Source organism: Canis lupus, chromosome 27 (genome assembly GCF_048164855.1).
Source record: "Canis lupus baileyi chromosome 27, mCanLup2.hap1, whole genome shotgun sequence".
In the NCBI taxonomy this organism is placed as follows: domain Eukaryota; kingdom Metazoa; phylum Chordata; class Mammalia; order Carnivora; family Canidae; genus Canis; species Canis lupus.
The window spans coordinates 19,976,985-19,989,117 of NC_132864.1; the positions used below are offsets into that span (position 1 = coordinate 19,976,985).

The 12,133-nt window shown below is 46.9% G+C and overlaps 1 protein-coding gene across 15 annotated transcripts in view; it reads left to right on the forward strand.

Moving 5' to 3' along the window:
- Nucleotides 1-12,133, forward strand: part of RNFT2 (ring finger protein, transmembrane 2) — a 96,777-nt gene that overhangs the window by 46,119 nt on the left and 38,525 nt on the right. For all 15 annotated transcript variants that reach the window (XR_012019252.1, XM_072802661.1, XM_072802660.1 and 12 more), the window contains 3 exons: nucleotides 9,277-9,426; nucleotides 10,732-10,797; nucleotides 10,912-11,013. Coding sequence is in view for 14 of the 15 variants with exons in the window: in XM_072802661.1 (XP_072658762.1) it covers nucleotides 9,277-9,426; nucleotides 10,732-10,797; nucleotides 10,912-11,013 (318 nt within the window). In the remaining variant the exon portion in view is untranslated. The remainder of the gene's footprint in view (nucleotides 1-9,276; nucleotides 9,427-10,731; nucleotides 10,798-10,911; nucleotides 11,014-12,133) is intronic.

Sequence of the window (12,133 nt, forward strand, 5' to 3'; positions counted from 1 at the left end):
GCAGAAGTGAGCAGGAGCCTCATGCACATGCAAGGTGGCCATATGGCTCCAGTGTAGACAGGGCCACATGGAAAGGGCTGGATAAGCTGTGTAGACTTTGTCCTCAGGGCAGTGGGGAGCCATGGAAAGTTATAAGCGGGCATCTTCAATAATCAGATTTCCCCAAGGAACATCCTAGGAGGAGGCACAGCTGTCTTTCTCCGCATAGAATCGTGGCTGGCTTTTTTGGCACAGTCCTGGAGTGCTAACCAGCCCTTAGCCAGCTTTAAAAAAATGCTGGCAAACATTGGCTGCCAGCCACATACCAGACTTACCCAGGAAACTTGGCCTATGGGTCAGCCAGCACCCAGAGTGGCTGTGACGTCTTTCCTTAGCTCTTTACTCCAAAATGAGCTTCCTTTAGCTGACAGGCAGTTGGAAGAATAATACTAATAGAAATATTTTATTTTATTTATGTTTGTAAAGATTTTATTTATTTATTTGACATACACAGAGAGAGAACACAGCAGGGAGAGGGGCAGAGAGAAAGGGAGAAGCAGGCTCCCCACTGAGCAGGGAGCCTAATCTGGGGCTCAATCCCAGGGTTCTGGGATCATGACCTGGGCCAAAGGCAGAGACACTTAACCAACTGAGCCACCCAGGCGCCCCCAGTATTTTAATACTGTGACACATCACACCTTGTTTTAAGCTCTTTCTGCATGTGACTTATTTTTCTGACCAGGAAGGATTTAAAACTGACCTCTGGAGCCAGCCTGTCTGGGTTCAAACTTTTTCTCTGCCACCTACCAGCTGTGTGACCTTGAGGCACAGACCTAACCTCTCTGTGCCTCAGTTTACTCTTCTATATAATAGGGATAATGATCTCCTGTCCCCCAGGTTGTTGTGAAGACCAAATTAATACAAAGTGCTTAGAACAACACCTGGCAAGTAAATAGCCCTCAGTGTATATATTTGTTATTATTAGCATCACAACCCTTTGAGGGATATATTATTACTACATCCATTTATGTATGAGGAGGACATTGAGGCCTACTTCCTCATGCAGCGGAGATGTACTGAGCATCCTGTTTGATGCCAACCACCATTCTAGCTTCTGCAGACAGAAATAAGTACTAGAAAGACACAGAGCCTATATTGCAGGGGCTTACCTTCTCATCACACAGAAGTATACACTGTGTCAGAGGGTGAGTACGATCAAGAACATGAAAGCAGAATAAAGAAGGTGGAAAGGAGCAGGGTGAAGTGGGGAAGGAGTGCAGGGGTGTTGCTTTATGTACATCACTCTGTGACCTTCTCGATGAGGTGACATTTGTGCCAAGATGTAAGGGAAGTGAGGGAGCCAACTTGGCAGATCTCAGGAAGAAGGGTGCTCCAAGGAGAGGGAAGAGCAAGTGCAAAGGCCCTAGGGTAGGCCTGCGCCTGGCTTGTTTTTGGTTTTGTTTTTTGAGAAATGGGCCCCATCACACGTGTGGGCAGGGAGCAGATCTTACAGGATCTGGAAGACATGGCAAGTCTTTCAAATGTCACTCCGAGTGAAACAGATTTTTCACAGGTTCAAGCTCAGGGATGATTTGATCTGCCTCGTATTTTGAAAAGCTCATTTTAGATACCGTGTGAATGAAAAAAAACATAGAAGGACGAGGACACAGGGGCAAGCAGAAGCAAAGAGCTGTTTCTAATAGGATTTGTAGATGGATTGGATGTTGGTTATCAGAGAGAGGACAATCAAGATGATTGCAGGGGTTTGAGCACAGGGAGAGGAAGTACCTTGCCAAAGGTAGACAGCTAGACAGTAGCAGAGCTGGGATTTGAACCCGATCAATAGAACAGAAGACCTGCATCCATATCACAGGCCGGCTGTGTGCTCCCTGTGTCAGTCTGCTCAGGCTGTTCTAAGAAAATACCACAGACGTTTATTTCTTACAGCTCTAGAGACTGGAAGTCCAAAATCAAGGCTGATTTCTTCCTGATGAGAACCCTCTTCCTGGCTTGCCAATGGCTATCTTCTTTTTGTGTCCCCACATAGGGCAGAGAGAGGGGAAGGGGGGGGGGAGAGAGAGAGAGAGAGAGAGGAAGAGAGAAGAGAGAGAGCACACATGCATGCAAGCTCTGTCTCTTCTCATAAGGGCACTGATCCCATTCCTGAGGGCTCCAGCCTCATAACCTCCCAAAGGCCCCACCTCCTCATACCATCACATGGGGGTTAGGTTTCTACATAGGGATTTGGTGGGGGATTTGATCCAATCCACAGCACCAGCTAAATAGCCTTAGATAAGTACTTTAGTTTTTTTGGGTTTGTTTTGTGTTATGTTGTTTGGCTCAAAACAAATACCATGATATTATCACTTATGATTCCATGGGTTGGGAGTTCTATCAAGGTATGCCCGGGATAGCTGGTCTCCACGTGGTGTCTACTGGGCAGGATCATCCGAGATCACCTGTTCACTCACAGGTGCGATGCATCAGCTATAGTGGCTGGAATGATCTGCCCAGGCTCCTGTGTCCCAGACCTGAGTTCTCACTGTTGGCTGGGTTCCTTGCCTCTTTCTCCAACCTATAGTCTCAGAGCCTCTTCCTCTTTATAGGTAGAAGCAGAACAGTACAGAAGTTAAGGAACGGGATTTATGTACATCATTCTGTACATCTTGGCACAAATGTCACCTCATCGAGAAGGTCACAGAATGATGTACATAAATCCTCTTCACGTGGTCTCTCTTTGTAGCCTGGGCTTCTCACAACCTGTAGGAGGAAGAGGAAGGCCAAGCAAAGAGGAAGGCCGTGGAGGCTGCCAGGTATGACAGGGCCCAGGCTGGGAAGTCCCAGACAGCACCTCAGCCTCCTTCTGGTGGCCCTTAGTTCTCTTGAACCTCACGTTTCTCATCTCCAAAAGAAGTCAGCAGTAATAATGCCCATAACCTCAGATGATCATGAGAGTCCTTATTGGCTCCTGTCACATACTGAGGCCTTCCTGGATATCTGGGTCTTAGGTTCATTTGCCAGGTTGCACTGGCTTGCCAGAGCCAATGGTTAAATGTTCAAGAAACTTGCAAGCAGTTGTTAAACCCTTGGCAGCTTAAAATGGCCCTTGTGGGAATATTTACACCACAGAAATTGACAAACACACAAATCAGGGCCTTATTTGGTTGTATTCCAGAGACCTGGTTTGCCTGCACACCACTATGTGTGTGTGTATATGTGTGTGTGTATATATATATTTGTAAATGTGTGTACATATGTATATATATTCAACCCCATTTACAGATGAAGAAACTGAGGCTCAGAGCCATTAAATTATTGTCTAAAATCAACCAATTTAGTAGGTACAGATCTGATCTTAGAGTCACAAATCCCGTTCCTTAACTTCTTCTGTACTGTTCTGCTTCTGTAGATGAGAAATATGTATGAAAGACATTCATAAACAGGCAAAACTATAAATATTATGAATTTTGATTCAGAAAAAGATCTTTCATCCCTGTCCACCCAATTCTTTATATATTACACTGTTAATAACTATCTTTTTAAAAAGATCTTATTTATTCATGAGAGAGACAGAGAGAGAGAGAGAGGCAGAGACACAGGCTCCATGCAGGGAGCCCAACGTGGGACCTGATCCCAGGACTCCAGGATCAGGCCCTGGGCTGAAGGTGGCGCTAAACCACTTAGCCACCCGGGCTGCCCAACTATCTTTTTGTTTTAAAGATTTTATTTTATTATTCATTCATGAGAGACAGAGAGAGAGAGGCAGAGACACAGGCAGAGGGAAAAGCAGGCTCCATGCCAGGAGCCTGATGTGGGACTTGATCCCAGGTCTCCAGGACCACACCCTGGGCAGAAGGCAGGTGCTAAACCGCTGAGCCACCTAGGGATCCCCATGTTAATAACTATCTGATTATGTGTCACCTCTCACCCCCAAAGTTCTTCAAATCCCCTTTCCCAGCTAGGTGCATTCTCAAAAATTCTCCTCTGTTCATTTCTTCTGCTTCTCCGCTGCCTGCTCTCCTGCATTTACCACCACCCCCTCCCAGAGTCAGCCCTCTGTTGTTTCCTTGTTTCCAATGTCACTTTGTGGGTAACCCCCCTCCCATCCTGGCAGTATGGAAGTCAGCTCAGAATCCACCTTCCCATCTCTGTTGCTCCAGCCTCCCCCTTTCTCAGAATCCCAGCAGAGAACTCTTCGTGCGCCCTGGTCCCATGGCAGTTGCTCCTGCTCCCCTTCACGGGTGGCAGGGGGGCCAGACAGACTCACAATTTGATCACTTTCCTTGTTCCCTGACACCCCAGAGAAACCACACATTCCATTTGGTGGTCGTCAGAAATAACATGCTCAAGAAACCTGGAATTACAAAGCTGCTTAATTAGAGAGAGATGGTTTCACTGGGATATGCCCAGTTTTCCCTGGTGGTTGTATCTCCTTCTCCAAGTGGCCCGCCCACCCCCCCACCCCCCCACCCCCCCCCACCCCCCCCCCCGCCAGCAGCTAATTGCTACCTTTAGCATGGTGCCACACAGACACTCGCTCCCTTTATTTTCTGTGACATCGGTGCTTGCTTCTAAAGAGAAGTTCTCTCTTCCACCTCTCCTTCTCCATCAGTGAACTTGAGGAGCTGACATGAGTAATGAGGGTGGAATCTCTAGCCCCAGAAAGGTCCCCAGTTATTAAACGAGCATCAACTCTCTGCTAGATGCTGGCAACATGACCGGGAGCCAGATCATCTCTATGCTTATGGGCCTCAGTCCAGTGGGAGAGACAGACACTAAAATAATTTTCTAGCTATTATGAGAAGTGCTCTGAAGGAGTGATTTAGTGGGTCTAACAGGAGCACCTGATCTAACTAAGGACTTGCGGGAGTCTTTTCATAGCACGTGACAGGTGGCTGACACCTAGACGATGAACAGGTGTTAGCTCACTCTCCAGAGTGTAGGGGACGGTATTCCATCTGCAGAAGAAGAGTTTTGGTCTGCATAGTGAAGTAACAGAAGGAAGGGCCAAGAAGCTGGTACCTGAGCCTGCTCTGAAATTCTGGGGATGTGTTGGAGTCCCCACCATGGTTTGACTTATCCAGGTTCTGACATTTTATTTTATTTTTTTAAAGATTGTATTTATTTATTCATGAGAGAGGCAGAGACACAGGCAGAGGGAGAAGCAGGCTCCATGCAGGGAGCCCGACGTGGAACTTGACCCCGGGTCTCCAGGATCACGCCCTGGGCCAAAGGCAGCACTAAACTGCTGAGCCACCAGGGCTGTCCAGGATCTGGCATTTTAGAACTGGGTTGGTAAGCCAGAGGCCACAAATCAAATATGCTCTTGACATCTGTTTTTGTAAATGAAGTTTTTTTGGAACTTTAGCCATGCCTCTATATTTACCTACTGTCTAAAGCTGGTCTTGTGCTTCAAAAGCAGAGAGGAATAGTTGTGACAGAGACTGTATGGCCCACAAAGCCAAAGTATTCATGAGTTAGCCCTTTGTGGAAAAATGTTGCCAACCTCTGATCTCGACCCACTAGTGGGCAAGTAGGAAGCTTGGGGCCTGGACCAGGGAACTAGCCCACAACTAATGGAATTTGAGAATTAGGGATCCAAAGACAGTGACCAAACTCTGGTGGATTAAAGCAGTAGTAAGAAGGTAGTGGGTGGCAGGATCTGACCCCAGGCTATCTGGCTCTTGAGGTTGCACTCTTGACCACCAAGCCAGGCTGGTTGTGTAAGATTTGGCTGAGAGGGGAGAATAGCAGGGTCTGTCCCCAGAGTCAGCTAGATGCCAGCCTACAGGGATTTCCCAAGACACAGGGACATAGGACCTTTCATGAGATGGCCATGTCCTCACCCACCGTGAGGCCAGGCATACAGAGTAGGAGGCTGCCCACCAAGATGGCATGGGGCCACTGTCCATCCTTTCTGTCACTTCTGGGCTTCTAGAACACCTGTTCGTCCTCATCCTCCCTACATTTCCTTCATTATTCTGCTTCCTACTTATCCACTAAAACGGGGCTTCTCAAACTTGAATGTGCACAGAGATTGCCTGGGAAACTGGTCACATTGCAGGTTCTGTTCCAGCAGGTCTGGGATGAAGTTTGAGATTCTGCATTTCTAACCAACTCCTTGACAGTGCTGAGGCTGGTGGTCGAGTAGCGAGCCCTTCAAGCTTAGCTTAGATGGGTCTTAGAAGACTTACCTAGTCACTTCACCCCCACCTCATACCTTAGTTCTCCACCTTCCCACAGACTGCAGAGGGAACCAGCATTCCCCTCTGGGGCATATGTCCAGGGGTCCAGAACTGGTGGGAGTCTGGAGAGGGTAAAGGGTCCTTACTATGAGGACGGAGCCGTACAGTCACTTAGGTCAGGCATTGGGACGAGTGGACAACTGGATGCCCTTCCTTGGGCCTGAGAGATGTGGGCACATCTGCTTCAAAGAGTCCCCTTCCCCCACCCATCAAGATGGAATATCATGGGGTGGAGGTAACATCTCTATCGTCATCCCAGACATCATCCACTTGATGGATATGCAACATGTTTTTATAACCTTTTCCCCCTTCTAATGTGAACATCTCATATGCTCAGTACAAAAAAGGAAAAGAATTGGAAAAGGCAGAAAAACACAAAGAAAATAAGTGTTTCTGTATTTTATATCCTTCCCATTCAGAACTATTTGAATATTTCCTTGAGTCAAGAGATATCCTTCACCACAATTATTTTTTTTTTTACCTTTTGAAATTTTAGACTGAAGCAAAAGTTGCGAAAATAGTAGAGTCCTCACGTGCCCTTCACCCAGCTCCCCCTATTGTTAACATCCACTATGATCACAGAACAATGAGCAAAGCCAAGAAATTAACATCATTGCCCTTATTATTAACGAAACTACAGACCTTACCAGATTTTGCCAGTTGTCCCACTAACATGTCTTTCATAGTCCAGGGATTATCAAATCCAAGATTCTGTGTTGCATTCATCTGCGCTATTCCTTAATCCTCTCTGACCTGGCAATTCCTTGATCTTGCCTTTGTCTTTTATGACCTTGACACTTTCAAAGAGTGCTGGACCTTTTTTTAAAAGATTTTATTTATTCATGAGAGACACAGAGAGGCAAAGACATAAGCAGAGGGAGAAGCAGGGTCCCTGTGGGGAGCCGATGTGGGACTCAACCCCAGGACCCCGGGATCACACCCTGAGCTGAAGGCAGGCGCTCAACCACTGAGCCACCAGGCGCCCGAGTGCTGGACATTGCTTTGCGGCACGTCCCTCCATTTGAATGTGTCTCCTATTAGTTCATGACTCAATTCAGGTTTTATAAATTGTTGACCAGAATTCACCACGGAGGTGATACTATGTTATCAGTGAATCACATTGTGCTGTCAGTGTAACTTACTGCTGAAGATGTAAATCTTGATCCCTTGGTTAACATGATAGGTGCTGGGTTTCTTCACAGTCAAGTTGTTATTTTTCAAGGTAACGTTTGAATGGCTGTATGGCTTTCTGTTAGGATCTTTACCATAATCACACCCTCTTGTTATACATTTAACTTACTTGTTTCTGTTTGGACTGTTACAAAGAATCCTGCAGTGACTGTTCTTACACATCTCAGTGCACATCCCTGATTATTTTGTTAGGATAAATTTCTAAAAACAGAATTGTTGGAGCAAATGCTATTCACGTTTCTAAGGCTATGCATGCATGAGGCAGGGATGGTTTCTTCTTTCTATGTTGGTTTTAATCAACTTTATTGAGGTATAATTTAAATACAAAACATGAGGGTGCTTGGGTGGCTCAGTGGTTAAGCATCTACCTGCTTTCTTTGCTCAGGTCATGATCCCAGGGTCCTGGGATCGAGCCCCACATGGGGGCTCCCTGCTCAGCGAGGAGTCTGCTTCTCTCTCTCTCTCTCTCTCTGTGTGTGTCAAATAAATTAAATCTTTTTTAAAAACTAAATAAAAAAAAACTAAATAAGTCAGTAAATACAAAAAATGCGCAGATTTGAAGCGTATTTTTCAATGAATTTTGGCAAACGTATGCCATTGTGTAACCAGCACCCCAATCACATTATAAAATATCTCTATGACTCCCAAAAGTTCCTTGATGGTTTTCATAGTCCTCCTCCTCACCCCAGGAAGCCACGGATCTGATTTCTATCACTACAGATTAGTATTCACCTATTCCAGGATTTCGTGTAAGTGAGAATTGTACAATATGTATTATCTTATAACCGTCTCCTTCAATTGGACGTAATGCGTGTGAGATCCATCCATGCTGTTGCGTGTATCAGTCATCTGTTCATCTTTATTGCTGAGCAGTATCCTATTGTATAAATATGCCACAATTTGTTTATCCATTCTTCCACTGATGGACATTTGGGCTGTTTCCAGTTTGGAGTTATTATGAATAGAATTGCTATCTGATTACTGGCACATAAGCAGACATATATTTTCATTTCTCCCTGGTACCTGCCTAGAAGGAGAGTTGCTGGGGCATAAGTAGATGTTCGTTTAACTTTATTAGACCCAACAGGGTGGAGTTATTTTTGTCTCCTTTTATAGCTCAGGCCACAGAAAGCTTGAGGGACTTGTCCAAGGGCAAAGGGAAGAAGGGAAATAGAATTTGTTGAGTGCCACGTCGTGCCAGGCACAGTGCTAGATGCTCTTCCCATTTATCTCAGAGAATCTTCAGAGCAACCCTGTAAGATAGGACATGTGGTTCCCATTCTGTAGATAAGGAAGCTGGGGCTCGTGAAATTGCAGCTTACATGTAAGCTTCAAGCCTAGCCCCAAATGCATCTTTCTTTGCCCAGGTGTCATCCTGCCTCCTTGCAGACAGTAGGTGGGTAGAGCTGGGAAGGAGAATGCATATCCCCTCCACATTTCCAGGCCTGCCCTTACCTGTGTCCTATTGTCCACCCTGCCCATGCACTGAGGGCAGCTCAGCCCTCAAGGCAAGGGCAATCTGTGTGTGGGGCCAGGGACTGTGCCCCCAAAGCCACAGCAGACACTAGGGAGTGACCAACCGATACTCCAACAGAAGTGTCCAGTTTCTCCCTCCCTGAAATGTGATCCTCAGAGCTTTGCTCCTCAGGGCTGGTGGGCAGTGGGTGAAGGCAGCGGGCAGGGGCCACGTCTCCCCAGCCATATCGCAAACCCATTAGGAGCAGGTCTGAGTGCTTTCCAAAGCTGATTAATGGCCTGCCTGTGACCTGGAACGTCATTACTGCCCAGGCTGGGGGACCTCCGTCAGGGTCCTTTGGGTCTTTACAGCTAATAATAATTGATGCTTTCTGTGTGGTTGCAGGGAAAGTTCTATCTGGTCATTGAGGAGTTGAGCCAGCTGTTCCGATCGCTCGTCCCCATCCAGCTGTGGTATAAATACATCATGGGAGATGACTCCTCCAACAGCTACTTCCTAGGAGGGGTCCTGATTGTTCTCTACAGCCTCTGCAAGGTGAGGTGGGCCGGGGGCTGGAGGGTTAGGCCAAGGAAGATTCATGCATTTTCTGGGCCTTGGGGGCGAGTGGGGAGCTTGGAATCTTTTCTTTTTAATAGAAATAAAATACACACAATACAAAATTAACCACTAATGACCTCACAGTGTACTGCTTAGTGGCATTGAGCAGGTTCAGAGGACTGTACCACCCCCACCCTCTAGTTACAAGACATTTTCATCACCCCAAAAAGAAACCCTGTACCCATTAAGCCATCGCTCCCCATTCCTGCTCACTACCCTCCCCCAGCCACTGGCAACCACCAGTCTGCCTTCTGTCTCCAAGGACTTGCCTATTGTGGACATTTCACATAAATGGAATCCTACACTGTGTGGTCTTCAGTGTCTGGCTTCTCTCACTTAGCATCATGTTTCCAAAGTTCATCCACGTGGTGGCATATATCAATACTTCATTCCTTTTTGCGGTTAAATCCACCGTAATTTCTTGCCCATAAAGCTCACCATATGCTCTCCCTTCATGTATTTCCATTATTACTCCATATTTATGGGTGAGGAGATGGAGGCTCAGAAAGAAGCAACTTGCCCAGCATCACTCAGCTAAAGATAACAGAGTGAGTGTCAAACTTGGGCAGTCTGCTTCCAAAGCCCAGAGCTCTTACCCATAGACAACACTTTACCCCAAACTTGTTTCCATTCCTCTTCAAATACATACCCTCAGGTCCGTAAGTCAGGATGCAGTACTTCTCTCTCCATCATGGGTACCAATCAGGTTTCCCCCCCTCCAACCATAAGCACATCCTTCTCTTCTCCATTCCCTATTTCTGGCTCTAGAGAATCCTGGGGGAATGCATGTGTTCTTCCCTTCCCTTCCTTCCAGCAGGGCTAGCCGGGCAATCCATGCCCTGTCCACCACTGGGGCTTCTCTTGCCTACTGTTTCTGATTAACAGTAGTAATCTACTGTTAATCATTACTACTAACAGTAGTAATGCCTGACTGGAGTGGGCTCAGAAGAAGAGTGCTGTGATCAATTAGCAATGCCTGTGCTGGGCTTGGCAAGGGGAGAATGCAATATGCGTGTCATGTATTTGCTATCCTGGCCAGGTAGCAAGGAAGACTGTTGACATAGGGAGCAAGACGAATGCCAAGCAAAGCTGATGGGAATGAGGAGCCCCAAATGGGATAGAGTGCCCTGAAAATGTTTGTCATCAAAGATGAGGCGTCAGTGGGGGTTGGTTGGGGGTGGTGAGAGAGATCCTGAACAACCCTTGGACACTTTTTCAAGAATCATTCTCCTCTCCTTTCAGTCATTTGACATCTGTGGTCGAGTGGGCGGAGTTAGGAAAGCCCTGAAACTTCTCTGCACCTCTCAGGTGAGCCAACTTCAAAAGAACCAGGAGCCAGGAATGGATCTCACAGTGTATCTGAGGGCATTGCTCCAGTGAGGGTCCACAGCTGGATTTCTCTCTCTCTCCTCCCTCAAACAGAATTACGGCGTCCGGGCCACTGGGCAGCAGTGCACAGAAGCCGGCGATACCTGTGCCATTTGCCAGGCTGAGTTCCGAGAGCCTCTGATCCTTATGTGCCAGGTGAGCAGGGCCAGGCAGAACCATTGGGGCCTGAAGCTGGGGGTGCCTCTGGGGCCCTGTCCCATGCAGAAGTCCCATGTGATTAACCCCAGGACCAAACTATGGGGCTCTGGGATGGGTCTTTGGGAACAACATGGTGAAGACTGGAGTCAGTCATTCAGACCTGGGTTCGTATCTCAGTTCTCCCCTTACTCGGTGGGTGGCCTTGGGCAGGTTATTTCACCTCTCTGAACCTTGGATTTATCAGTCAAGTGTCAAAAATGAAAAATTCGGGATGGTGCAGAGTCAGAATAGTCTGAGTACAAATCCCAGTGGCACTCTGGACCATGCAGGGATGGATCACTCCATCTTCCTGAGCCTTGGTTTTTCTCGTTTATGAAATGGGCATCATATGTATTTACCTCATAGAGCTATTATTATGATTAAATGAGATCATCTATGAAAGAACCAAATTTGAATTATTCACCCATAAAAATTGCTCTTGATAAAATTGTTATCATCATCATAATTCCTATTACCATTTGTTTTCATTATTAGTTGTGGGTCACCAAGCCATAGCAGTAAGTACTGGTTACCCACTCAACGTACCCCTCCTCCTGCTCCTGACATCAGGGGCTAAGATGTCAATTCAGCAGATGTATGAGTCAAAGCATCCTGTCAGATACCGGGGAGGGGAGGCAGAGGGCACAGAGACCCTGTTCTCTCCTCTGGAAGCTCACGGTCTCCTTGGGGAGACAGACACATACATAAATAACTATGAAACAAGGCAGGCAGTGATAAGTGCTGTGTAAGAGAGATTCATGCAGCATCCCACGGGACCTGGATAGAGAGCGATGAGTTCCAGGTTGGGAAGGCTTTTTGCAGGAGGCACAGCCTACACACTGGCAGGAATGGGAACACAGATGCTCCTCCGTTGATGACCACCACCACCACCCTCCGGGTTCAGAGGGCAGGAGGTGAGGTCCTTTTTTAGCACCAGCAAAACTTCTTATTTTGCTGTTTGGGGATGCTAGGAGGTTTTTGTTTATTTTTTTAAGGTTTTATTTACCTATTAGAGAGAGAGAGTGCACACAAGCAGGGGGAGGGGCAGAGGGATAGCAAGAAGCAGACTCCTCAGGAC